We start from the raw sequence: 27,196 nt of genomic DNA, 5'->3' as shown, positions 1-27,196 counted from the left end.
CAGCCTTCTAAGTAGCTGGGACTACAGGTGCCCAGCTATTTTGTTGTTGTAGTTGTCATTGTTTAGCAGACCCAGGTCAGGTTCAAACCTGCCAGCCTTGGTGTATGTGGCCAGTGCCCTCACCACTGAGCTGTGGGTGCTGAGCCAATGTTTTTGTTTTTCATTAGTTTAATATATTTGGTGTGGATTTCTTTGAGTTTATCCTATGGAGTTCATTGAGCTTCTTGGATGTGTAGGTTCATGTCTTTCATCAAATTTCTTGAGTTTTATGCTATTATTTATTCAAATAGTCTTTTTGCCCCTTTCTCCTCTCTGCCTAAGATTCTTATAATGCATATATTGATTTGCTTGATTATGTCTCACAGGTTTCTCAGGTTCTGTTCTGGGTTTTTTTCCCCATTATTTTTCTTTTTGCTCCTGATGCTGAATAATCTCAATTGAACTGTCTTTAAATTCACTGATTGTTCTGCTTGTTGTTGAAATTCTCTAGTGAATTTTTTAATTTAAAAAAATGAAAAAGGTTGGGTACAGTGGCTCATGCCTATATCCTAGCACTCTGGGAGGCCAAAAAGGGTGGATTGCTTGAGCTCGGAAGTTCAAGACTAGCCTGAGCAAGAACAAGAATCTGTCTCTACTAAAAACAGAAAAACTAGTTGGGCATGGTGGCAAACACCTGTAGTCCCAGCTACTTACATGCAGTCCCAGCTACGCAGGAGGCTAAGGCAAGAGGATTGCTCAAGCTCAAGAGTTTGAGGTTTCTGTGAACTATGATACCACGACACTCTACCCAGGGTGACAGTAAGACTCTGTCTCAAAAAGAAAAGAAAAAGTAGCTGAGCATTGTGGTAGGTGCCTGTAGTCCTAGCTATTTGGAAGGCTGAGATAAGAGGATTTCTTGAGCCAAGAGTTTGAAGTTGCTATGAGCTATAATGACACCATGGCACTCTACCCAGGCCACAGAGTGAGACTCTTGTCTCAAAAAATAAATAGATAGATAATTAAAGTTACTGTGCTTTTCAACTCCAGAATTTTTGATTCGTTTTAATAATTTTTCTTATTCATTAATATTCAGCATTGTTCTCTTGCTTCTCTTTAGTTCTTTGTCCATGGTTTCCTTTAGTAGTTTTTTTTCTTTTCTTTTTTTTTTTTATTGTTGGGGATTCATTGAGGGTACAATAAGCCAGGTTACACTGATTGCAATTGTTAGGTAAAGTCCCTCTTGCAATCATGTCTTGCCCCTATAAAGTGTGACACACACCAAGGCCCAACCCACCTCCCTCCTTCCCTCTTTCTGTTTCCCCCCCATAACCATAATTGTCATTAATTGTCATATCAAAATTGAGTACATAGGATTCATGCTTCTCCATTCTTGTGATGCTTTACTAAGAATAATGTCTTCCACGTCCATCCAGGTTAATACGAAGGATGTAAAGTCTCCATTTTTTTTAATGGCTGAATAGTATTCCATGGTATACATATACCACAGCTTGTTAATCCATTCCTGGGTTGGTGGGCATTTAGGCTGTTTCCACATTTTGGCGATTGTAAATTGAGCTGCAATAAACAGTCTAGTACAAGTGTCCTTATGATAAAAGGATTTCTTTCCTTCTGGGTAGATGCCCAGTAATGGGATTGCAGGATCAAATGGGAGGTCTAGCTTGAGTGCTTTGAGGTTTCTCCATACTTCCTTCCAGAAAGGTTGTACTAGTTTGCAGTCCCACCAGCAGTGTAAAAGTGTTCCCTTCTCTCCACATCCATGCCAGCATCTGCAGTTTTGAGATTTTGTGATGTGGGCCATTCTCACTGGCGTTAGATGATATCTCAGGGTTGTTTTGATTTGCATTTCTCTAATATATAGAGATGATGAACATTTTTTCATGTGTTTGTTAGCCATTCGTCTGTCGTCTTTAGAGAAAGTTCTATTCATGTCTCTTGCCCATTGATATAAGGGATTGTTGGCTTTTTTCATGTGGATTAATTTGAGTTCTCTATAGATCCTAGTTATCAAGCTTTTGTCTGATTGAAAATATGCAAATATCCTTTCCCATTGTGTAGGTTGTCTCTTTGCTTTGGTTATTGTCTCCTTAGCTGTACAGAAGCTTTTCAGTTTAATGAAGTCCCATTTGTTTATTTTTGTGATGTTGCAATTGCCATGGCAGTCTTCTTCATGAAGTCTTTCCCCAGGCCAATATCTTCCAGTGTTTTTCCTATGCTTTCTTGGAGGATTTTTATTGTTTCATGCCTTAAGTTTAAGTCCTTTATCCATCTTGAATCAATTTTTGTGAGTGGGGAAAGGTGTGGGTCCAGTTTCAGTCTTTTACATGTAGACATCCAGTTCTCCCAACACCATTTATTGAATAGGGAGTCTTTCCCCCAAGGTATGTTCCTGTTTGGTTTATCAAAGATTAGGTGGTTGTAAAATGTTAGTTTCATTTCTTGGTTTTCAATTCAATTCCAAGTGTCTATGTCTCTGCTTTTGTACCAGTACCATGCTGTCTGGAGCACTATGGCTTTGTAGCACAGACTAAAATCTGGTATGCTGATGCCCCCAGCTTTATTTTTGTTACTAAGAACTGCCTTAGCTATACGGGGTTTTTTCCAGTTCCATACAAAATGCAGAATCATTTTTTCCAAATCTTGAAAGTATGATGTTGGTATTTTGATAGGAATGGCATTGAATAGGTAAATTGCTTTGGGAAGTATAGACATTTTAACAATGTTGATTCTTCCCATCCATGAGCATGGTATGTTCTTCCATTTGTTAATATCCTCTGCTAATTCCTTTCTGAGGATTTCATAGTTTTCTTTATAGAGGTCCTTCATCTCCTTCATTAGGTATATTCCTAGGTATTTCATTTTCTTTGAAACTATGGTGAAGGGAGTTGTGTCCTTAATTAGCTTCTCATCTTGACTGTTATTGGTGTACACAAAGGCTACTGACTTGTGGACATTGATTTTATATCCTGAAACATTACTGTATTTTTTGATGACTTCTAGGAGTCTTGTGGTTGAGTCTTTGGGGTTCTCTAAGTATAAGATCATGTCGTCAGCAAAGAGGGAGAGTTTGACCTCCTCTGCTCCCATTTGGATTCCCTTTATTTCCTTGTCTTGCCTAATTGTATTGGCTAGAACTTCCAGCACTACGTTGAATAGTAAAGGTGACAGAGGCCAACTTTGGTTCCAGTTCTAAGAGGAAAAGCTTTCAGTTTTACTCCATTCAGTAAAATATTGGCTGTGGGTTTGTCATAGATAGCTTCAATCAGTTTTAGAAATGTGCCACCTATGCCTATACTCTTCAGTGTTCTAATTCGAAAAGGATGCTGGATTTTATCAAATGCTTTTTCTGCATCTATTGAGAGGATCATGTGATCTTTATTTTTGCCTCTGTTAATATGGTGGATAACGTTTATAGACTTGCATATGTTAAACCAGCCTTGCATCCCTGGGATGAAGCCTACTTATGATGAATGACTTTTTTGATGATAAGCTGTAATCTATTGGCTAGGATTTTGTTGAGAATTTTTGCGTCTATGTTCATGAGTGAGATTGGTCTGAAATTCTCCTTTTTGTTTGGGTCTTTTCCTGGTTTTGGTATCAGGGTGATGTTTGCTTCATAGAATGTGTTGGGGAAGATTCCTTCTTCCTCAGTTTTTTGGAATAATTTCTGCAGTACAGGAATAAGCTCTTCCTTGAAGGTTTGATAGAATTCTGGAGTGAAGCCATCTGGACCAGGGCATTTTTTGGTTGGAAGATTTTTTATTGTTTCTTTGATCTCAGTGCATGAAATTGGTCTGTTCAGGAGCTCTATTTCTTCCTGGCTGAGTCTAGGGAGAGGGTGTGATTCCAAATATTGATCCATTTCTTTCACATTGTCAAATTTCTGGGCATAGAGTTTCTGGTAGTATTCAGAGATGATCTCTTGTATCTCTGTGGGATCAGTTGTTATTTCCCCTTTATCATTTCTGATTGAGGTTACTAGAGATTTTACTTTTCTATTCCTCGTTAGTCTGGCCAATGGTTTATCTATTTTATTTATTTTTTCAAAAAACCAACTCCTTGTTTCATTAATTTTCTGAATGATTCTTTTGTTTTCAATTTCATTGATCTCTGATTTGATTTTGGATATTTCTTTTCTTCTACTGAGTTTAGGCTTAGATTGTTCTTCTTTTTCCAATTCCATAAGATCTCTTGTGAGATTGTTGATGTGCTCTCTTTCTGTTTTTCGAATGTAGGCATCTAAAGCGATGAATTTTCCTCTCAAAACTGCTTTTGCAGTATCCCACAGGTTTTGGTAGCTTGTGTCTTCATTGTTATTACGCTCAAGGAAGTTAATGATTTCCTGTTTTATTTCTTCCTGCACCTATCTGTTATTCAACAGAAGATTGTTTAATTTCCATGCCTTTGGGTGGGGTCGAGCATTTTTGTTAGAGTTGAGTTCCACCTTTAGTGCCTTATGGTCTGAGAAGATACAAGGTAAAATTTCAATTCTTTTGATTCTGTTGATATTTGTTTTGTGTCCCAGGATACGATCAATTTTGGAGAATGTTCCATGGGGTGATGTGAAGAATGTATATTCTTTATCTTTGGGATGTAGTGTTCTATATGTGTCTATTAAGCACAGTTGTTCTAGGGTCTCATTTAAGTCTCTTATACCCTTGTTTAATTTCTGTTTAGAGGATCTGTCCAGCTCTGTAAGAGGAGTGTTAAGGTCCCCTGTTATTATGGTATTATCAGATATCATATTGCTCAGACTGAGTATGGTCTGTTTTAAGAATCTGGGAGCATTTAAATTGGGTGCATAGATATTTAGAATTGAAATGTCTTCTTGTTGTATTTTTCCCGTGACCAATATAAAGTGACCATCTTTGTCTTTTTTGACTTTAGTTGCTTTAAATCCACATGAATCTGAAAATAAGATTGCAACTCCTCTTTTCTTCTGAATTCCATTTGCCTGAAAAATTGTCTTCCAACCCTTGACTCGGAGCTTTAATTTGTCTTTTGAAGCCAGGTGTGTTTCTTGCAGACAGCAAATGGATGGCTTGTGTTTTTTAATCCAGTCAACCAATCTATGTCTGTTCAGTGGGAAATTCAAGCCATTAACATTTATTGAGATAATTGATAAGTGTGGTAGTATTCTATTCGTCTTATTTTGTGAGAGTCCATTGCTTAGTTTTATCTTTTGCATCAGTGTGGAGGTTTGGTTCTGTCCTTTAATTTCTGAGTTCTTACTTTGCTGCTGATCCATTGTGGTGGTCAGTGTGCAGAACGGGTTGAAGTATTTCCTGTAGAGCTGGTCTTGTTGTGGTGAATTTCCTCAATGTTTGTATATCCGTAAATGATTTGATTTCTCCGTCAATTTTGAAGCTTAGCTTAGCAGGGTACAGAATTCTGGGCTGTAAATTGTTCTGTTTAAGTAGATTAAAGGTAGATGACCATTGTCTTCTTGCTTGGAAAGTTTCATTAGAGAAGTCTGCGGTCACTCTGATGGATTTGCCCCTGTAGGTCAACTGGCGCTTACTCCTGGCAGCTTGCAGAATCTTTTCTTTTGTCTTGACTTTGGACAGGTTCATCACAATGTGTCTTGGAGAAGCTCGGTTAGAGTTGAGGCGACCTGGGGTCCGATAGCCCTCTGAAAGCAGTGTGTCAGAATCTTTGGTGATATTTGGGAAATTTTCTTTTCTAATATTCTCTAGTATGGCTTCCATTCCTCTGGGGCATTCTTCTTCCCCTTCTGGAATTCCTATCACTCGTATGTTGGAACGCTTCATAAAGTCCCATAATTCTGACAGTGAACGTTCTGCTTTCTCTCTCTTCTTTTCTGCCTCTTTTACTATCTGAGTTATCTCAAAAAGTTTGTCTTCTACCTCTGAAATTCTTTCTTCTGCATGGTCTAACCTGTTGCTGATACTTTCCATTGCATCTTTAAGTTCCCTGATTGACTGTTTCATTTCCTTCAGCTCTGCTATATCCTTTTTATATTCTTCATATCGTTCATCTCTGATTTGATTCTGTTTTTGGATTTCCTTTTGGTTATTTTCCATTTTATTAGCAGTTTCCTTCATTGTTTCCATCATTTCTTTCATTGTTTTCAACATGTGTATTCTAAATTCCCTTTCTGTCATTCCTAACATTTCTGTATAGGTGGAATCCTCTGCAGTAGCTACCTCATGGTCCCTTGGCAGGGTTGTTCTGGACTGGTTCTTCATGTTGCCTGGAGTTTTCTGCTGATTCTTCCTCATGGGTGATTTCTTTTATCTGTTTCCTTGCCCTAATTTTCCTTTCACTTCCTCTTGCTCTTTAAGTTCTCGTGCCTGTGGACTAAGGGTTACAGGACCAGAAGGGTGAGAAGGTTTAAGAGCAAAAAAGGGATGAAAGAAAGGAGGACCGAGTGATAAGAAAAAAAAAGAAAAATAGAGAAAGGAGAGGGGGTGGGTAAAAGGAATATTGAGAAAAGGAAGAGAGGCACAGAAAGAGAGAGGCACAGAAAGAGGGAGACAGAGCAATATAGGTGTACAGTAGGGTACTTTGATACAACCTTAAAAAAAAAACCACCTTCTGGGGGTGCCCAGTTGGGTGGTTCCCTTGAGGTCAGCAGCTCTTTGCTAACCTGATCAGACACAGTACCCCATCTCTACCAAGTAGAGAGGAAAGACTAAAATGCTATAAATCAAACCGAAACAAGCAAACAGAAATCTTTACAGGATAAAATTGGCTGGAAAAACCAAATAATAGCAGTAGAAACACTGACAAAAATGAAGTTCTAATTATTGAAATAGGCAGCAATGGGAAATTATAATTAAACTAGAAAAATTGAGAAAGAAAAAGGATCTGTATGGAAAAGGTTGAACTTAAAAAACAAAACAACAATCTACAACATCAAAATAAACAAAAAAACACAACCAAAAACAAAGCAGTATGTATATGTTATTGAATATTGTCTGGGCAACACGTGGTCTTCTGGGGTATGAGGTGTTAATCATGGTTCTGATACGACTGGAGGCTGCTAGTTTCTCAAACCCCAACAGGTAGACACCCTAAATCTCTCTTCAGCCCACTTAAAAGGCACTTTGAACTTGTTCACTTACTGAGCGGAAGCTTTCTCAGGGAAGTGCTTGTCGCTGGAATCACTGCTGAAGTGGCTATCCACTTACCCTGTGTGTCAAAAGTGGTCTCCCTCTGCCCGAGGGTTAGGGCTGCAAGGCGGCTCAGACTCCACCCTTAGGCTACTTGGTCGCTGGGTTACCAGCTCCCACCCAATTCCAGCTCTGGGACCCTGAGGGCAGAGCTTGCCGGGGCAGATCGCTCACAATGTCTGCCTGTGACCCAGAGCCAAACACTATTAGCTCCGTCTGGCTCAGCGGCTCAGACTGGGGCCCTCGACAAAGGCCAAAGTTCTCCACACTCCCGCTCTGGCTCTGCCCAGGGCAGTTCAGCTGAGTGCCAAGTCCAAAGACACCAAAACAGTTGGTAAGGCCTTTCTGGTTTGCAGTCTCGCTGCTACTGAACTTACAGTTGCGGGCGGGTTTAGACGGGTTGAACACACGCGACCACTTGCCGGTTTTCCACTGTTTTAGTCCTCCTCTTGGGGTCCAGAAGTCTCTCGCTGACTCCCTGTATCCTCTCAGGGGTGATGATAGGCAGATCCCACCAGCCAGAGATGCCTGGAGTCCTATCTCCCCAGACTCACGGTGCCCAGATGCAAGGAAGCTGTTACTCAGCTGCCATCTTGCTCCGCCTCCCAGTAGTTTTTTTTTTTTTTTTTTTTTTTGAGACAGAATCTTACTCTGTTGCCCAGGCTAGAATGCTGGGGCATCAGTCTAGCTCGCAGCACCCTCAGACTCTAGGGTTCACACAGTCCTCTTGCCTTAGCCTCCTGTGGAGCTGGGACTGTAGGTGCCTACAATGCCTGGCTAATTTTACTGTTTTTAGTAGAGATGGGGTCTTGCTCTTGCTCAGGCTGATCTTGAACCCCTGAGCTCAAGCAGTTCTACTGTCTTAGCCTCCCAGAGGTAGGATTACAGGTGTGAATCACCACACCCAGCCTCCTTTAGCTTTTTGAGAATATTTAGGATAGTTGACTTAAAGTCTTTGTCTAAGTCCAGTGTCTGCTTTCTCAGAGATAGTTTCTGTTAATTTCTTTTTTTCTTATGCCTGAGCTGTTCTTTCTCGTTTCTTTGCATGCCATTGATTTGAAAAGTGGACATTTGATTTTTATTTCTGGAAATCAGATTTGTTCCCTCCCTAGGATTTATTATTGTTGCCTATAGGACTGTGGTTACCTGTTTGTATAGTAACTTTTTGAAACCATTTTGTCTCATTGTCCCTAATGTCTCTGTTTCTTTAATGTAGTGCTCAGCTAGTGGTTTGACAGAGATTTCCTTAAATTAGTGGAGTCAAAAAAGAGCGAGAGAAAGAAAAGAAAAAGTAATAGAAAAAAAAGAAAAACTTTCTAGATCTTTGCAAATAGATGCTTTATTGGGGTATTACTTCAACACTTAGACTGCTTATACTAATGACTTTGGCTTTAGCCTGTATATGTAATCTGAAAGATCAGCTTATGGTCTCCTACAGTCTGTTCTGAATATGAATCCTGCCCTTGGCACCTGTTGGGCTATCTAGACCATTCTCTGCCTCATAAGGACCCCAAACGTCTTACTCTCCTGCTTTCCCTTCCAGGCTTTCGGTGTGTTAATTGCTTTCATTACTGTTATTTTTTTCCCTGTTGTCTAGTGGCATATTCATTTACCTTCCAATGTTTTCAAGGAATGTTATACTTCAGAGAGTTCTGACTTAGGCAAAACAAGGGCAAGTTCCTAGTGTCTGTCCTTTAGGAGAATAAAAGGACAGATTAAAACAGAGTAACACAATTTCTTGGGAACAGGAATGTGAGCTGCTGTCTTCAAAACTATTGCCCTTGGGGGATGGAGATTGGGATCTAGGTAGGGTGGGAATAAATTAAACCACCACAACACTCTCCTACTGTGTTTCAGTGGCCCCCAGTTAAGCATTCCATTGTGCTGTAAACCTTTGACTAACTTCTAGAGATCTGTTAGGGTTGATTCTTACCACTTTGTCAGGAGCGAGTGGTGAGCCACTGGAAATCTCTACCCTACCATTTTAGCTGACATCACTTGGCTGCTCTCATGCACACTTTTTAAAATCAGTTTGATTACAGTGTATAGTCTGCCCTCCATATCCATGAGTTTTGCATCCATGGTTTCAACCATGGATCAAAAATATTCAGAAAAAATGCACCAGATTCCAAAAACCAGAACTTGGGTTTGCCACCTGCTAAGTAACACATTGAACCCACATAAATGAAAGGATATGTAGGCATTGCATTTAGGTATTATAAGTAATCTAGAGGTAATTTAAAGTATGTGGGAAGATTATGCTTGTCTCTTTTTTTTTTAGACACAGTCTCACTATGCCGCCCTCGGTAGAGTGCCATAGCATCACAGCTCACAGCAAACCTCCAACTCTTGGGCTTAAGCGATTCTCTTGCCTCAGCCTCCCAAGGAGCTGGGACTATAGGCGCCCACCACAATGCCCGGCTATGTTTTTGTGGCAGTTGTCATTTAGGTGGCCCAGCCAGGTTTGAACCCACCAGCCTACGATACATGGCCGATGCCGTAACCACTGTGCTACAGGCACTAAGCCAAGATGTGCTTGTCTTACAAGTGAATACTACACTATTTTATATCCCTGATAAGGGAGTTGAACATCTGTGGATTTGGATATCTAATGGAGGTCCTGGAACCAATCACCCATAGATACTGAGGGACAACTGCAACTTAAACACAGTAAAATTTACTCTTTGTGTAGAGTATAGTACCGTGAGCTTTGAAAAGTGTTTAGAATAGTTCCATTATTCCCAGAAGTTTCTTCATTTTTCTGACCCTTAACTTAACATTAGACTTGGATAAATACTATGGATACTTGGATAAATACAAAGTATGGAATCATAGTTTATTTTGAAACCCCCTCTTTTTTTAAGAGTCAGAGTCTCATTCTGTTCCCCTAGCTGGAATGCAGGGCCCTGATCATAGCTTACTATAACCTTTAACCCTGAGCTCAAGTGCTCCTCCTATCTTAGCCTGCCAAGTAGCTGGAAGTGCAGGCATGCACGAGCACACCTGGAGACAGGGTTCTATCATGTTGTCCAGGCTGGTCTTGAACTTCTGGCCTCAAGTGAACCTCCCACTTCTGCCTCACATAGTGCTAGAATTACAGAAGTAAGCCACTGTGCCTCGCTGTATGTAGCTTTTTTAGTCTAGCTTCTTTCACCTGAAAATAATGCATTTGAGATTCATTCTTGCTGTATTTATCTGCAGGGTGTTTTTTTTGTTGAGTAGTATTCCACTCTGTGGATATACCACGGCTTGTTTGCCACTTGAACATTTGGGGTTATTTTTCCAGTTTATGGTGATTATGCAAAAAAAAACCCTATAAGCATTTTCACAAGTTCCTATGTGAACATATGTTTTCGTATTTCTTGAGTAAATATCTAATAGGTAGAGTTCAGTGTCATATAATACAGAATGGCCACTTTATGGCCACCCTTATAAGTGTATGTTTAACTTTATAAAGAACTAACTCTGAGATATGTGTGAATAGTCAGGAATGTTTTTAATGTTTTTAAATATGTATGTTTATATCCATAATAAACATAAACAATATATTGTCTTGAGAGTTTTTCATTTCTGTATCAGTAACATGCAGGCAGTCCTCAGTTACAAACATCTGACTTATATACAACTCACACTTATGGGCAGAGACTATTACAGTAAATCCTCAAGTTATAAACATCTTACTGATGTACAATTCACACTTATAAACAGAGGCTATTACAGGTAATAGGTAAATATACCTGTTCCAACGTACATACAAGTTTAACTTAAGAGCAAACCTATAGAACCTATCTTAATTTGTAATTTGGGGACTTCTTGTACTATACACACACACACATATATATACACACATATATATCTTTCCTCAACTTTTTATTATTTTTGGGTATCTGAATTTTAAAAAATTATCCTTTGTTTCTTCAGTTTAACTGCTCTTTCATGGGTCTGCCTCAGTTTATTCATTCTTTTATTAATGACAAATGTTTGTTCCAAGCTAACTTTGCGTGTATTCTTCCTTGTGCACATGTTGTGAAGATTGTTGGAGGTGTTGAGTAGAGTGCTGGGTCATGACAGGTGCTGTGCAGAATGGGCAAGAAGTTCTCATCTGTTGCTTTCCATGTTTTGCAGCAATGTAAACTGTAATATATAGTATTACTCTTCTCTTGAGGGGTTAGGCGAATTCATTCTAAAACATATTCACTACTTGTAATGCTCACTCTCTTTTGTCCTCCCTTTCCTCTGAGCTATTTCTTCTTTTGGAAACATAAAGCTATTTTTTTCTTCTCTGGAAAACTTAGATTTCACTACTTTGATGTTTTGCATTTTCATTATATCATTATTATTCAAGATTGGCTTTCATTCTGAATACCTATGTCTTTTTTCAGTTCTGGAAAATCATAAGCCATATCCTTCTGAATAATCAGAATCCATTGGTTGGAACATCTTAATCACTTCTTTGTGTCTAATAACTGTTCTTATTTTTCATTTCTTTGCCTCTATTTACCTTAATGTTATGGATGCAAACAGTTCTAGCTTATACTTCACGAATTATATTTGCATATGTATGTCTTTTCCGATCTAGGGTTTTTTCTCCATCTTCTTGTAGGATTGATTAGGAACTGCTGTGTTGCTTGTGTACTTTCAGTGATATTGGTGAGGATGGAGAGTTCCTGCTGGATGTGATATCTTGGTGGATGATGGGCTTGTGGGTGTGGATTTTCCTCCTGATGTTATGTTGAAGCCCTCTGTAGGACTGCTCCTGTTCTCATTATTCCTAGCTGGAGCCAAACATCTTTGTCACTACAGCCAGGCTTATAGGTAACAGATGCTGTGGCATCTTCTCACCTGCCTAGTCCTGTTGCAATATCTGGGACCTTGTAGATATTGCTTCTGCCTTCTGCAGCAGAGTTCTCTAGCCTGGTTTCTCCTGTGGTTTCCTGACTGTTCTCACATATCTCAGGTACTCTGTATAGTTTCTGGTCCACTGAGGTTTCCTGTTGATGTATTGCATGACAACTTTAAAAATATATAAATCTATTGATCTATTTTCTCTCTCTTTCCACTTTATATAATTCCTCTGGATTTGATGCTGTTGAAGAAGACTGCAACATTTAATCTATCATAATCTTGAAACCATCCTATTCTGTGTATCTTTCAGGATTTATTTAAAGTTTTTGAACTACCACTGGCACACTGTAATGTTTTTTAGGTATTATGATTTTTTGTTTTGTTGAAAATAAATCTTTCCTGTCATTTTAGTAAGATTTTAAGAGAGAAGGAAGTCTACCGTTTGGATACTTCTGGGAGTGTGTCTGACTTATATTTGAAAGCTTTTCTGTGTAGTTGGAAAAGCGTTTCACAAAGGCATATAAATGCAGATCTGGCTACTGTCATGCTCCTCACCCGCAGTAATTTCTTCTTCCCTACGTGAATTTTTTATGCTTATTTTCTAATGTCTTTGAGAACACTGCCTATACCTACAGAGATCCTCCATGATACAAATTTGTCTTTTCATCTTCCCAGTTCTGTGTTAAGTGAGAATAATATGCCCCTCTCCGGAGAGTCTCTTGCTCTAATGCATACCACATCTGCAGACAGTGGTTCTGTTCTAAAGGTAAGAATACTTCTTAAAATTTTTGCCAAAGACAATCTTGAATTGAATCCTGTAGTAGAGCCAGGGACATCTGGTGATTTCTGATTGACACTGTGACTTAAGCTATGAGAAAAGCATTGAACCAGAGTTCTCTAGGAGGGAATCCTATTGCCACATCCCTCACAAGAGAATCTCAGGGTTTCTTTTCCAGTTTGTATGTTATTTGTTTATATTTTTGTTTTGGGAGTGGTCTTGGATGCTAATTTTTCCTTTTAAGATGTAATATTGGGTGGCGCCTGTGGCTCAGTCGGTAAGGCGCTGGCCCCATATACCGAGGGTGGTGGGTTCAAACCCCGCCCAAACTGCAAAAAAAAAAACCAAAAAATAGCTGGGTGTTGTGGCGGGCGCCTGTAGCCCCAGCTACTTCGGAGGCTGAGGCAAGAGAATCGCTTAAGCCCATGAGTTGGAGGTTGCTGTGAGCTGTGTGAGGCCACGGCACTCTACCGAGGGCCATAAAGTGAGACTCTGTCTCTACAAAAAAAAAAAAAAAGATGTAATATTAAAAGCATTAAAGACTTAAGGCTATATGTCTAATGCATAAGGGATTTGGTTGAAATTTGTAGTCTGATTTACTCTAGGGAATATAAGCTGCACAAGAGAGTTGGCCTGTTTTGTTCACTACTGTGTCCCTCGTATCTCAAACATCCCCTGGTACAGAACAGACATAAATGAATTTTTGTTGACTGAAATAACAAGGACCTAACTTCTCCCTTTCCTGTATCCATTTGCCAAATCCTTACCAATTCAGAAACCATAACAATCAAATGCGTTGCTCATGAACGTTTTAATTTACACGTTAAATTAACAATTGTCTTTTCGAATCAACACATAAACCATTTTGTTCTTTTATTGTATAATGTACATTTATTGTAAAAATCTACCACATTTTTCACAAAAAGGAAAAAGTAGACATCACTTATAGTCTCACTACCCAATGTCGGTGTATAGTTGATATTTAGGTATGTAACCTTTCAATCTTTTGAGCTTAAAGGAAAAAACAGCCAACCAAATAGTTTCAGTAAGGAGTGTATTTTCCACAAATTAAAATTCTAAAAAGATACATTGACATCTTTGGTCATTGAAAATCATGAGATATTTTTAGAACAGAGAAGGACATTTAGTTCAAAGATTTATTGTGTATATAAAATATACCAGACAGCATGTTAGGCATTAAAGATTTAAAAATGAGTGAAGTATGGTCTTAGCCAACTGTATGTAGTCCAATGGGAGAGAGAACTGTAACACGTTGTGGTAGAGATTTGCACAAGATATTGTGGTGCACTTAGCCCAGGCAGTGTGAGAAGGTTTGGGATGGAGGGAGGAGATGTTAGAGGAGAAAGATCAATTTTTTCATGCTTGTGATTAAAATTAACTTGCATGATGGAATTAAATAAGAGATTCACCAAGGCCTGAAAGCAAATAGAAATAAAAATGTATAAATCAGGGGCCTTTTTTGTTACATACTATGTCCAATATTCTTACTTCTCTTATTGCCAGATAGGAATTTTATCTTCTATTTTTTAAACTCTTTCCCCTATCACCCCCACTGCGGTACAAAATCGTGTCCTCCATAAGGTACTTTTAATACTAATTAAACAAAAAGTATTAATTAACATTTATGGGGGAATAGTGCATATTGTATTCTTTTGCAAATAGTGAAAGAATTCTAGATAAAGAAGCATATGGAATTTAGATATCTCCTTTATTCACTGCCTCCTTTGTTGAACCTTTTACTATTCTCGTCTAATCTAAAAGCAAAGAGGCAGAAGAGTCTTAACCCATAGCACTGTAGCTTAAAGCCTAATTGTAATCTAGGTGCCCCTCTAAGCAGAGGTGGAAACATTAATAACCATGACTCACAAATGTTCCTGCTTGTTTAAAAGATTAACACTAACCAGGCCTGGGTCAGAACTGTAAATAAAGGATATAGAAAAAACTTAGTCTGATGATTGAGTCATTTAACTACTCTAGATTCTTGTCTTCCATAGGAAGCTACAGATGAATTAGATGCCCTGCTCGCATCTCTAACGGAGAATCTGCTTGACCACACAATCACACCTCAGGTAAATACACTTTAAAACAGCAAGATAGAAAGGATTTCTGTTTTGAAAAATGTTCCTGCTAGATTTCAGTTTTTACCTTTTTAACAGATTAGTTTAACTTTTCATCAGTAAGAGTTTATATTTCAATAACTTCTTAATGTTGTCTCTCTGTACTTAAATTCTACCAATCTGAATGTGTCACATGTTAGTATAAGTATAGAAATCACATGTTACTATAAGCCTATTTGTAATTCAATTGCCATATGAAATAAAATGAGAGAGAACATGGAGATAAACTAGCTTCTTGAAATAATAAGTATATATTTGATTTTCCAAAAAGTTTTACAGAAACATAGGAGCATGAGAATGATTGGCATTAAACATATCAATCATTATTACAGTCCAGAGGATATTATGATAAATACAGTCATCCCTTAACATCCAGGGGAAATTTGTTCCAGGACTCCCTTCAGATACCAAAATCCATGGATGCTTAAGTCTCCTCCATAAAATGGCATGGAATTAGCTTATAACCTGCACATATCCTTTTGTATACTTTAAATCATCTCTAGATTACTTATAATAGCTGATACAATGTAAATGCCATGTAAATAGTTACTGTACTATATTGTTCAGGAAATAATAAGAAAAAATCTGTACATATTCAGTATAGACACCACCATCCAATTTTTCCCCCAAATAGTTTTAATTCATGGTTGTTTGAGTCTGTGGATATAGAACCCATGGATACAAAGGTCTGACTGTACTGTGACCCTAATACAAAGAAGAAACAGTTCCTTCTCTCTAGGGACTTAGGATCTAGTTTGGGTGCAGGATACACAAATAACTAATTTAATGCTTTGTGAGTAATGTGACAAGAATTGCTGTACGAATGGGATGCCATCCTGAAGGCTTGGAAGTACCAGTGGTACTTTCTATGGTGCTGAATGTTTGCTTAGATCATTAATTCTCAAATTTGGGTGTATATCAGAACCACCCAGAGGTGGTGGTCTCTACCTTCAAGTTTCTAATCTGATATGTCTTGGGTGAGTATGTTGGGTGGCATTTTTAACATGTGCAGATGTGGTCCAGAAAACACCTTTTGGGAAGTACTAGCTTAGATCAAGACACAAAAGACTTTATTAAAGAACCACAAATCTGGAAAAATCTATCAAACCATTTTTTGTTTACTATTGTTTTTCTCTTTTATTTCTTACTCTTAATGTGCATTTTTAAAATACTGGTAGGAAAATTATACTACGTAATTTTGGGTTTGGCAGTTATCTAACTTACATTATAAAACATACACTTATATTTTTTTCTTACCAGGATTTAAGGCTACCAGTTCAAGAACTAGTTTAAGTTACCATAAAATAAAATGGGTAGATTTCATTAGATTATAATTCTATACATAGAACTCAGATCGAGAAAACGAAACATTAAAGAAGAGTGTAGGCTGAGCACAGTGTCTCAACCCTGCAATCCTAGCGCTTTGGGAGGCTGAGACAGGAAGATCACTTGAGGCCGGGAGTTTGAGACCAGCCTGAGCAACATAGCAAGACCTCATCTCTACAAAATATAGAAAAATAAATTGGACATGGTGGTGCATGCCTGTAGTCCCAGTTACTCAGGAGACTGAGGCAGGAGAATCACTTGAGCCCAGGAGTCTGAGGTTCCCGTGAGCTAAGACAATGTCATAGCTGTATTGCACTCTAGCCCAGGCAACAGAGCAAGACCTTGTCTAGGAAAAAAAAAAAGAGTGTAACAAAGGTCTGTGAATCATGGCCAGTTGGAGTGCTTTTGGTGCTGCTTCATGTATACATGATAATTAGAGAATGACCTGTGTATAAACAGATTTTTTTCTGTGTATTTTCTTTATGGTATTCATTTGGATTAGTCACAATCTGTTGTTCAAGATGCTACCTAGAAGGCTATGATTATTTGTAATTAACTGAAATTTCAGAAAATAAAACAATAAATACTGGGCGTGGGATGAGGGAAGTGCTGTTAAATGAACTGAAAGTAGTAAAGCATTCCTGAGTAGTAAATTTTTAGGTTAAAGAGAGTCTCAAAATTATGACAGTTTCTTAAATGGTAAGGTATAGCATCTGAGCATCTGTGTTGTAAAAAAGGGTTTTGATTCAGAAGTCCATGTCAGCTCAAGGAAACCCACTAAGAATTACCACCCTCCCACCTCACCACAGTGTATTTCATAATAGAAGAAAGTATTATGTGTATAACTATGAAAATAAGTCAGTCTTTCTTAAAAGTAAATACGTATATAAAATGTATTTTAGGTATCTTCAACATCCATGATTACACCCCGGTGGATTATTCCAGTAAGTTCATGATATTATGATCTTTCCTCTGGTTACCCTCTCACGGTAAGGACTAAAGGGATCATGAGATTCTTGTTTTTCCTTATAAACATGGAAGTCATTATCAGAATTCTGTTAACTTTATGGCTTCAAACTTGTGGCTTAACCTTCCTGGTTTGTAAATACTTAAGTTTGCTGACAAAAACGAGTATCAAAATCTGAGGTGAAGGATGGTTAAAAAGCAGACGACCATGATCACTAAAATCATCTTCCTTACTGACATAGTCATTAGTGAAGCTCAATTTGAAAGCTGAAGCGTTGACGGGTGGATGTTGCTATTACTGTATGCAGATGAATTATATATCTTCCACAGCAGAGTGGTGCCATTTCTAATGGACTTGCTGGACATGACGTGCTCTTAGCAGAGAAGGAGCCACATGGTAATAAAGATGGAATCTCGCTGATCTCTCCCCCAGCACCATTCTTGGTAGATGCTGTGACCAGGTGAGGAAATTATTTCTCAGTTGCAATTCTTAATCATCTGTTAGAAGAAAACATGATAAAAATTTATTATACAATAGAACCTTATAGTTGACCACCTCCCTACATTGACCACCTCCCTAAGTTGACCTAATTTTCATAGAAGAGATATGCACTATATATAATAAGGCCTAGTTCCTTATGTTCGGATCCACCTCCATATGTTGACCAGTTTGTTACAGTCCTGTAGGTGGTCAACTTACAGAGGTCCTACTGAAGGTGAAATAGCATTGTCTTTAAATAATGTCTCTGTCTCTGTCCTCCACTCAATGACAAAAGACTTCTATCCTCAATAAAGAGTTCCTTGAAATCAATGAGATAAACACAGCTCAGTAGAAAAATAGGCAAAAGACTTGAAAAGGCAATTCACAAGAAGATATCCAAATGGCCAATAAGCATTCGAGATGGTGCACAACTTGACAAGTCTTTGGGGAATGCACATTGAGATCACTTTGTGATACTACTACATTTCATGAGAATGGCTGAAATGAAAGCAACATAGTGTCAAATGCTAATGAAGACATGGGGTAACTGGAACTCTAAATAGGAATTACCATACAGCAAGACCCTACTTCTACAAAAAACAGAAAAATTAGCTGGGTGTAGTGATGTGTGCCTGTAGTCCCAGCTGCTTGGGAGGCTGAGGCAAGAGAATCGCGTAAGCCCAAGAGTTAGAGGTTGCTGTGAGCCGTGTGACGCCACGGCACTCTCCCCGAGGGTGGTACAGTGAGACTCTGTCTCTACAAAAAAAAAAAAAATACACTACTGGGACCCGATCAAACTAAAAAGCTTCTGCACAGCCAAGAACATAGTGAGTAAAGCAAGCAGATAGCCCTCAGAATGGGAGAAAGTATTTGCAGGTTATACCTCCGATAAAGGTCCAATAACCAGAATCCACAGAGAACTCAAACGTATTAACAAGAAAAGAACACTTGACCCCATCTCAGGGTGGGCAAGGGACTTGAAGAGAAACTTCTCTAAAGAAGACTGATGCAAGATCTACAAACACATGAAAAAAAGCTCATCAAGCTGGTCTTGAACTCCTGAGCTCAGGCAATCCACCCGCCTCAGCCTCCCAGAGTGCTGGGATTATAGGTGTGAGCCACCATGCCCAGCCCTCTGTTTCACATTCTGCTTCACGTTCTGCATGCTTTTTACAAACGTGTTCAATTTACAAAAGTCATCAAGCTGTAAAGTCATGGTTTGTACACTTCTAATGTGTGGATGTTATATTTTTAAAGAATGATGAGCGGCCTTTTTGGATTTACTTTGGAGTGTTCTCTATGTGGTATTTCAAAGGCATAAAATCACAAGAACAAGGGGTAGGAAAGAAGACAATAGCGATTGAGAGACGTCATGTTGTGGAAGCAGCTAAATGATCTGTGGTAACCAAATTTAACAGAATAGAGTAAACTAAAATCTAAGCTTGAAAAGTAGAGGGAGTGGAAACTGAGAAAACGAAAAGTAAGCCAATTCACATCGCAGAACCCTGAAAAGGCCAAGGAAGTGAAGGTGCAAGATACTTGCAGAGATAGGGGTACAAGCTGGAGCTGAGAATGGGAAGATTAGTTGAAAGAACTCATATTCATTTCAGCCGATTGCTGTCTCCCTGTCCTTGCTCACATTGGCATAATTCTGAAGTTTTTCCTCTGGAAAAGTTTGACTAGAGAGGCTCTGGATCTAGGACTTTTCATTTGGAGTAAAGTTCCCAACTGAACAAAGAAAGCTAATTCAATTTCATGCACTGAAGGGCGAGCTTTCCCATTTTCCTTCTTTTCTCAGCTTCCTGAATGCTGTTGGCCAAATATAAATGCCTAAGGTGAGAAAATAAGAGGTTTATTCTCTGGAGAAACCAACCAACCAAAGAGAAAAGACCTGCAGATACAAATATTTGTTTATCCCTTTATTAGATTGCCAGGAAATGACAAATAATTACCCAACAGCCCATTAGTTGATGAGTTTTGCCCATACGTATGCATCTTCCAAACACATTCCAGAGCTTTTCTCTTAAACATGGAGAGAGCAAAAGATCATTAGATGTGTATGAAGTAATAACAAAGCAGGTATGGCTCAGTGCCTATAGCTCAGCAGCTAGGGCGCCAGCCACATAACACCGGAGCTATCTAATCCAGCCTGAGCCTGCCAAACAACAATGACAACTGCAACAAAAAAATAGCCAGGTGTTGTGGTGGGCGCCTGTAGTCCCAGCTACTTGGGAGGCTGAGGCAAGAGAATCGCTTAAGCCCAAGACCTTGAGGTTGCTGTGAGCTGTGACACTACGGCACTCTATTCAGGGTGACATAGTGAGACTGTGTCTCAAAACAACAACAACAAAAAAAAACTGAAAAAGAAACAAGGAGGAAATAAAGTCAATGTGAATAATAGAAGAAAACTTCACAAAATGTATCTAAATTTAGAAGATACTGCATCGGGCGGCGCCTGTGGCTCAAGGAGTAGGGCACCGGTCCTATATGCCGGAGGTGGTGGGTTCAAACCTAGCCCTGGCCAAAAACCAAAAAAAAGACGATACTGCATCTATGCTATAGTAACAGGAGACTTTAAAAATAAAGAACAGAAAACAGTATTTTTAGAAATTATTAACCATGTTAAAAATAAAATCCAAAGACTGTTTGGAAGATGAAGGTAGTCTCCCAAAAAGCAGAACAAAAAGATAACTGGGAGGGAAAAGGTGAGGAAATTGGAGGACTGGCCTAGAATGTCCAATATATGAATCACAGGAGATCCAGAAAGAACAGAGTCAGTGGAAGGAGAGAATTGTCAATGAAAGGAATCAAAAGCATTTTGGAATAGAATAACTTGACTTTCTCGATGAAAGGGGCCTGCAGAGTACCTAGCACAGAAAATGAAAATAGGCCACACCAAAGAATACCATGAAACTTCAGAAGATCAAAGAGAGGACACAAGGCTCCAGCAAGGAGAGAAAAAGAGTACATAGAAAGGATTGGTAATCAGAATGACAGCAGACTTTACTGAAAACTAGAACATAATGGATCAGTGCCTTCTGAGATCTGGGGGCAATAATTTTTCACCTAGAGTTTTGTATCCAGATAAACGATCAGTGAAGTGTGAGATTAGAGTACACATTTAGACATAACAGTTTCTCTAAAATATATACTCCAGCCTTCCTCTGGAAGCTCTTAAAAGATGTATCCATCAAAATAAGATGATTATTCAAAAGAGAAAGTTGTGGGACCAAGGAGAGGTGCAGGGATTTACCTGGAACTTGTCTTTGCTTTCCTCCAGGAGGTCTAGAAAGGATCCAGTCCATATTTGGAAAGGAGGATTTAGAGTTTGAGGAAGGTTTTTGCCAAGAAATAACAAACACATGCCCCATCTTGGATTTTTTTTTTTTAATTATATGACATATCTGAATGTACTGAAAATGATCTGTGGTTTTGCCTAAGAAGTTAGAAATAAATTAGATACAAGTGCTATGTATAGGAAACTTGAGTAAGCAGTCACACAAAAAAAAAAAACTCAAAATGTTCCCTGAGGGGGCGGCACCTGTGGCTCAGTGAGTAGGGCGCCAGCCCCATATACTGAGGGTGGTGGGTTCAAACCCAGCCCCGGCTGAACTGCAACAAAAAAATAGCTGGGCGTTGTGGCAGGCGCCTGTAGTCCCAGCTGCTCGGGAGGCTGAGGCAAGAGAATCACATAAGCCCAAGAGCTGGAGGTTGCTGTGAGCCGTGTGACGCCACGGCACTCTACTGATGGCAGTAAAGTGAGACTCTGTCTCTACAAAAAAAAAAAAAAATGTTCCCTGAGAATTTTTCAGTCCAGGAAAAATAGATTGTACAAAACAAGAAATAGTATACACTGATAGTTATGACAATATTTACATATTTACAATAGTGACTATTAATATGATCAAAATTGGTCACATAGCTGTGTTGAAGAGATAAGAAGACAGCCTTATGGAGCTGGTGAGGGGGTGGAAGAAAGGTAAGCCTCATGGCCCTTGGTGGGAAGTCATTGTGCATACACATACATCGTTCAGAACAGTTAGAACTTTTACTGCTTATGAGGCAGAATCTCCGGAGGAAGGTTTCTTAAAACACAGGCTGCTGGACCCCAAATCAAATAAGAGTTTGATTTGTATGTCTGGATTGGGGCCCAAGAATTTGCGTTTCTAACAAATTCTGGAGACCATATTTTGAGAACCAGGGTTACAAAGGATGAAGGAAAATACCAGGAAAAAAAACAAACACTTGAAATTGTCTGATTCTATGTAAAGTGGGAGTGGAGAGTGGTAGTGCAGGTAACTACTACTTCATTTATAAATTTTGTCAGTGCTTTTGACATTTTAGAGTCACTTCCTTTGTACTGTATACTTTGATACTGTTTTAAGTTTTTATGAAACCAATTTAGATGTCATTACATCCTTGCATCTAAGCTATTGTGGTTTGCCTACAGCAGAGACTTACAGACCCTCATGCAGAGCCCATTGTCTTTATTTTTCATAGAGCTCTGTCAACGTAGATTAACTGGTGTAGGAGCTAGACAACCATCCGAGACTATGTGAAGAAGTGTGGAGCAGTCTGCTCCCCTTGGTTATCTCCTGAGCGTGTTGTTCTCGTGATCAGGACAGTACTATTGATAGTCATACTAATCCTGACTCATTAAGAAATGGTTAAATTTGTATTTGGCGTATTTTATTCAAGGAAGTAGGGGAAATTGTACTGTCATATTTTATTTCAATGAAATAACCACGTTATCTAGAAAATTCAATGGAATATCTCATAGCTGGTTAAGTGTTGCAGTATATTCACTGAAGTCAGTAACTATAATCTACTCTCAACATGTGGCACTAGTGGACACATGAACATCCTTCCTCCAGCCCCATCCCCAATGGTTCCACTGAGTAACCTATTCTCTCTCTTTCAGCTCTGTACCTACTTCAGCCGAAGAAGCTGTCTTGAAGCGGAAGTGTTTACTGACTACTGAGCTATAGGGCTGCCCCTCCGCACCTGTAACTGGAATGCCCACTGCTCTCCAGCAGTCCGTCCTGGGATCCATTTCCACTGGAATGTGTTGATTTGGGGAGCTTGTCCTTTACTTGTAGGTAAAAAAGCTCTACCTAGATTGACTTAAACTCCATGAAAAAAAAAGCTGCATTTTCCGTCCAACTGGAAGTGTTTAATCACAGCACACATCTTTCCAAATGAGGATATCTGGTCTTTAACTTTATATAATTTTATTGAAGTTGCAAATTCCTAAAACAAGGAAATTCCTTTTCCTTAGACTTCCTTCAGACTCTTGGCTCCACCTAGTGGTTATAATTCAACTAACAACTTCATAATGAGCAGTCTCTGGTAGTCAGCAGCTTTTTAAATCGCCATTTCCCTCTCTAGTGTCGCCATTTCCCTCTCTAGTGTCGGGGTAACCATCCTTGATCTGAGTGCCTGTTAGAGAAACTGCACTTTACCATACACTACCTGAAAATCAGGAACTTAGGAAATTGATGTAGACACAGTAGCTAGACTTACGGCCAGCTTTTTTATAATGATTACAGTACTAAAGAAGTTTTTAAATATCTCCCATACTTTTGATTTCTTATTAGACTATCTTAATATTCCAAATTTATATCAAGATAAATCCTGAGAAGGACGACTGAGAAATCAGTTGCTTGTCATTTGTTTTTTTAAGCCTGCCTTCCTGCGGGAAGCACTCACATGCACACTGCGCACATATTCTGTAACTTTTCAGTCTGGAAGGGGGTGGGGGTAACTGTTAAAGAGACCCTGAGGCATTTACCCCAGGCATCTGCACGCCTTCCTCAGCCAGGTAGGGAATACAGGCCATTGTGGACTCAGGCGATAAAGGCCTAGTGCTGTAGTGCTCCACACCAGGGCCTGTTTGGACATAGGCTTCATTTCTTTTCAATATAAGGTGAATAAATTTATAGCTTTCAAGCTGGAAAAAAAAAATGAAACAAAATAAAAACACCAGGACAGAGATAGGGAATAAGAGAGTGGGGGAGGGATGAAGGAATTTTTTTTGACTACCTACCATGTATGAAACTGTATACAGTATAACATACTGAAAGAACTTGCCTTGTATTGGGATTTTGTGTTAGTTTAGGGTTCTTTAGGATTTCTCCATCTATTTTGGCATGTACAAAAAAGTTCCGAATGTTAAACTAGTATATATTCATCATAGAAAAATAGAGAAAAGTATAAAAATATCCACCTTAAATTCCAATACTCAGAAATAACAATTTAACTTTAAAACTTTAGAACAAATAAGGTAAAAACCAATTGCTGTGGGGATAATCTGGAAACCATGCTGGTAAAGTCATTGACGATCCCTTATTATCTAGGACTGGCTAAGCTGTAACTCCTAGAATTTGATTTCTAGTTTTCTTGTGATGTGTATGTAATTAAGCATTAATCTGTGCTGCTCAGCATAAAAGAACATCCAGTTTTAGGATCTTTAAAACTCCATGGGTTGGACTGTCTTGGTCTCCCATATAGCATAAACTCATGCTCAGGCAAACACTAGTGTCTGACAGGAAAGCTCAGGAATTTTAATTTTGCACTGCTTCCCAGGGGGCTGGAGAGATTGGAAAACACTTTTGCACAAACCATTTTTACTTAAGGAAAGAAAGTTGACACTCTTGTTGGCTTCTTCCGCTTAGCTACTGTGCTAAGCTTGTGAATTTCATTGGCAGAGTTCTTGCCAGTTCTTAATTGCAGAACACATTTTTCTCACAGTTGTAAGTGACACCTAGAACCAGGGACTTGAGCCAGAACGTGTTGCACGGGGCATCAAATTTCAGTGTCTTAACAACCCTAGGTGTCCTTCAAGATTAAAGTTGTGCTGCCAGCCACAGAGCAGCTAAGGTATTATGGCTTGGAACCATCTAGTTTAGGAGGTAGCACCATCCTTATGGAATTAAGCAATTAAAAATATTCTGCACCCACCCTTTATGTTTTCAAATACACTTATATTCTCGCCCATCAGAATATAAATAGGGACTTGGTTAAAATTCATTAGAATCTCAAGCTAAAAGTAAATTTTGTCCCTTGTCCTGATACAAAATGGTAAACAGTGGTTAATACTGGAGTGCTAAATTTGTCCTGATGGATTAGATACCTATCGAATGTAAGCTTCAGATCATGCCTGCTGCTGGTGCCGTGCACAGAGCTATGGGAACAGCTCATCCTGCCTGCTCCCTGGGAGCAGTGGTGATGGGGAGAGGCAGGGCTCAGGAAGTCTGTGGATGTGGCAGGTAGGGAGGGGAGCTGTCTGTCTGTGAGAGGAGAAGCATGTGAGCCAGTCAAGGATGCAGGCAGAGATGTTGGAGAAGATAATGGGTAAGAAGACAGGCTGGTGACATTGGGGCAGAAGTGGGAGGAGGGGTGGCCGGGGCACTTCCTGAATCGTGCACTTCCCTGGGAGCACTGGACATGGTGCTGCTTGCCCTGAGGGACAGGCATCCCAGGAGAGGAGCCCCAAATCAGTCCATTTTTATAGCCCTAGTGAGGGCTAGGAGAACTGGCCTGGTGGTTTAGAGTAGGATGTGTGATGTTGTCAGTTATCTGCCCAAGACTCTGCCTCAGAACCTATAAAATAACTAGTGAGATCTTATTTCTGACCATTTATCAGTTACATCCCCTTTGGACATAGAGAAAGGGCTTGTGTTCATTTCTGCTTTTCAGGAGGCACCGCTGAATAGAGGAATGATTAGATTCCTTGTGGGCTTATTTCTTCAATGTTTTTACATTGTTTTAAGAAAAAACATCTTATTATTTCCTATAGTCTACTAACATTTTGTTTCTAGCTTTATTTGCTTTTGCACAATCACAGATGTCCTGTGGACATTTTAAGATGAAAGCCCTGAGTAGTTCCTTGGATCTAGACTGCTTATTCTCTTATGCTTCCCACTTTGGGCTAAAGCTTATACTTCTGGTTTCCCTTAGCCAAGTCCCAAGTGAAAGTTCTACTATTCCTTCAGAAATCTTGCTAGCAGAATTATTTGGCAGTCACTTACATAAAGAAAAACATAAGTAAGTGTCTTGAGAAACGAAGTTTCTTCTCATCACTCAGGGGTCACAGCCGTGTTTCTGTAAAGGACCTGAGATAGCAGGTACTTTACCGCTCAGCTCTGCTGGGGTGGCACCAGGGTAGGACCAGCAACACACAGGCAGGGTGGCTGCATCTTAGTAAAGTTGTACTCACAAAGCAGCCGCTAACCCCTGATTTCAAGCTTTGCAGAGTAGTAGAATGCTGCCTAGGATGAGAGGCAAGCAGGTATTCAAATGGTTCTGCATGTTAATCTGTTCCTTTGAGGCACCCAGAATTTCAGGGCATCACATCTCCATTGACACATGCAGCAGCTGGACACGGTGCGGGTGTAGGTCTCTTTGCCGTGAGAGTCTTTGGGGGCTTCCAACAATTTTTGATCAATCTTCCCTGGAGCATTTAGTTGCATAGAAACTTAGACTCTTCTGCATACCAAATAATACACATTTTTATATTGTTTGTTCTTTTTTTTCCTCTCAAATTAAACACTCTGGTTCTTCAGTGATCAAAAGAAAGTTGAAAAGCGTTCTTACATACTAGCCCCCAGGATGAAGAAATTTGTTTAGATTATAGCAGTTTTCCCAAGCTGTACCCTGCTGTGTTAAGGCATTGTAGAGCTGTGATTCTTCTCCAGTTCTAAAAGATAGGATCTCTGAGTCTGTATTGTATCACATTGCTTGAGACGATAATTCAGTCACTTCTCAGGATTTCTTCTTATCAGAGAGGGTTTTTTTTCAATAGCACAGATCTTTTTGCTCTTTTTATCTTAATATCTGAATATGATAGATGTTTATGAGGACCTCACTAACTTTTTTGTTTACTTTTATATGTATAAAGCTTTGCAGTAGCATTTAGAGTGTAATTTATTTTTCTATCAAGTGCTATTCATTTGTTGTGTTCCAGTTTTTATATGACTTGTATTAGAAGCACTGCACTGAACTGTGAGTTGTTTGTACACTGAAATGAGAACTTTAGATGTGACCCTATTCAAATAAAACTTCAGTGAGACATCCATGTTTTGTGAGCTGTTTCGCTTTCTTGGAAGTGTGATACCTATATACTGGTCTCAAAAGAATTTTTGGACCAGAGCTACTATTAGTAGGAACGTGAGGGAAGCAGCAGCACAGTCCCCAAGGCATATTGCGCTGTCTGGATGAGAGGAGGCATTTTCCTAGGCTAGAAGCCCCATTTGTCCTGCTCAGCCTGTCCTAGAAGGTAATTGCGGTCCCCCAGGGGAGCAGTGTGGCGCAGGAGGAACCCAGCTTGGGGTGTCGGGTCTAGGTTCTACCACGTGAAGAAATTATTTCACAAATCTTTGCCTCGGTTCCTGCATCAAAGTATCTGACAGAAAGTAGACAGTTGTCACCATCTTCTCTTTGCTCCCACCAGCCCCAGCCTTCCCTTGGTCCACACTGTGCCATCCACTGGGGAACAGTGCTGCCCGCTGTTAGTTTTAGGACTTCTGCT

General features: G+C 39.4%; 1 protein-coding gene across 4 annotated transcripts in view; it reads left to right on the top strand.

Annotated features, from left to right (window-relative positions):
* The window catches only part of EPB41L5 (erythrocyte membrane protein band 4.1 like 5), a 138,613-nt gene extending 111,873 nt beyond the window's left edge, over positions 1-26,740 (top strand). For all 4 annotated transcript variants that reach the window (XM_053597719.1, XM_053597716.1, XM_053597718.1 and 1 more), the window contains 5 exons: positions 12,654-12,744; positions 14,772-14,846; positions 17,123-17,164; positions 17,517-17,647; positions 22,589-26,740. In XM_053597719.1, the coding sequence (XP_053453694.1) occupies positions 12,654-12,744; positions 14,772-14,846; positions 17,123-17,164; positions 17,517-17,647; positions 22,589-22,655 (406 nt within the window). In that variant the 3' untranslated portion in view covers positions 22,656-26,740. The remainder of the gene's footprint in view (positions 1-12,653; positions 12,745-14,771; positions 14,847-17,122; positions 17,165-17,516; positions 17,648-22,588) is intronic.
* Positions 26,741-27,196: the final 456 nt, after the last annotated feature.

Source organism: Nycticebus coucang, chromosome 7 (genome assembly GCF_027406575.1).
Source record: "Nycticebus coucang isolate mNycCou1 chromosome 7, mNycCou1.pri, whole genome shotgun sequence".
Taxonomy (NCBI): Eukaryota; Metazoa; Chordata; class Mammalia; order Primates; family Lorisidae; genus Nycticebus; species Nycticebus coucang.
The sequence above is the reverse complement of the archived record's forward strand: the minus strand, read 5'-3'. Positions and strand labels throughout refer to the sequence as shown.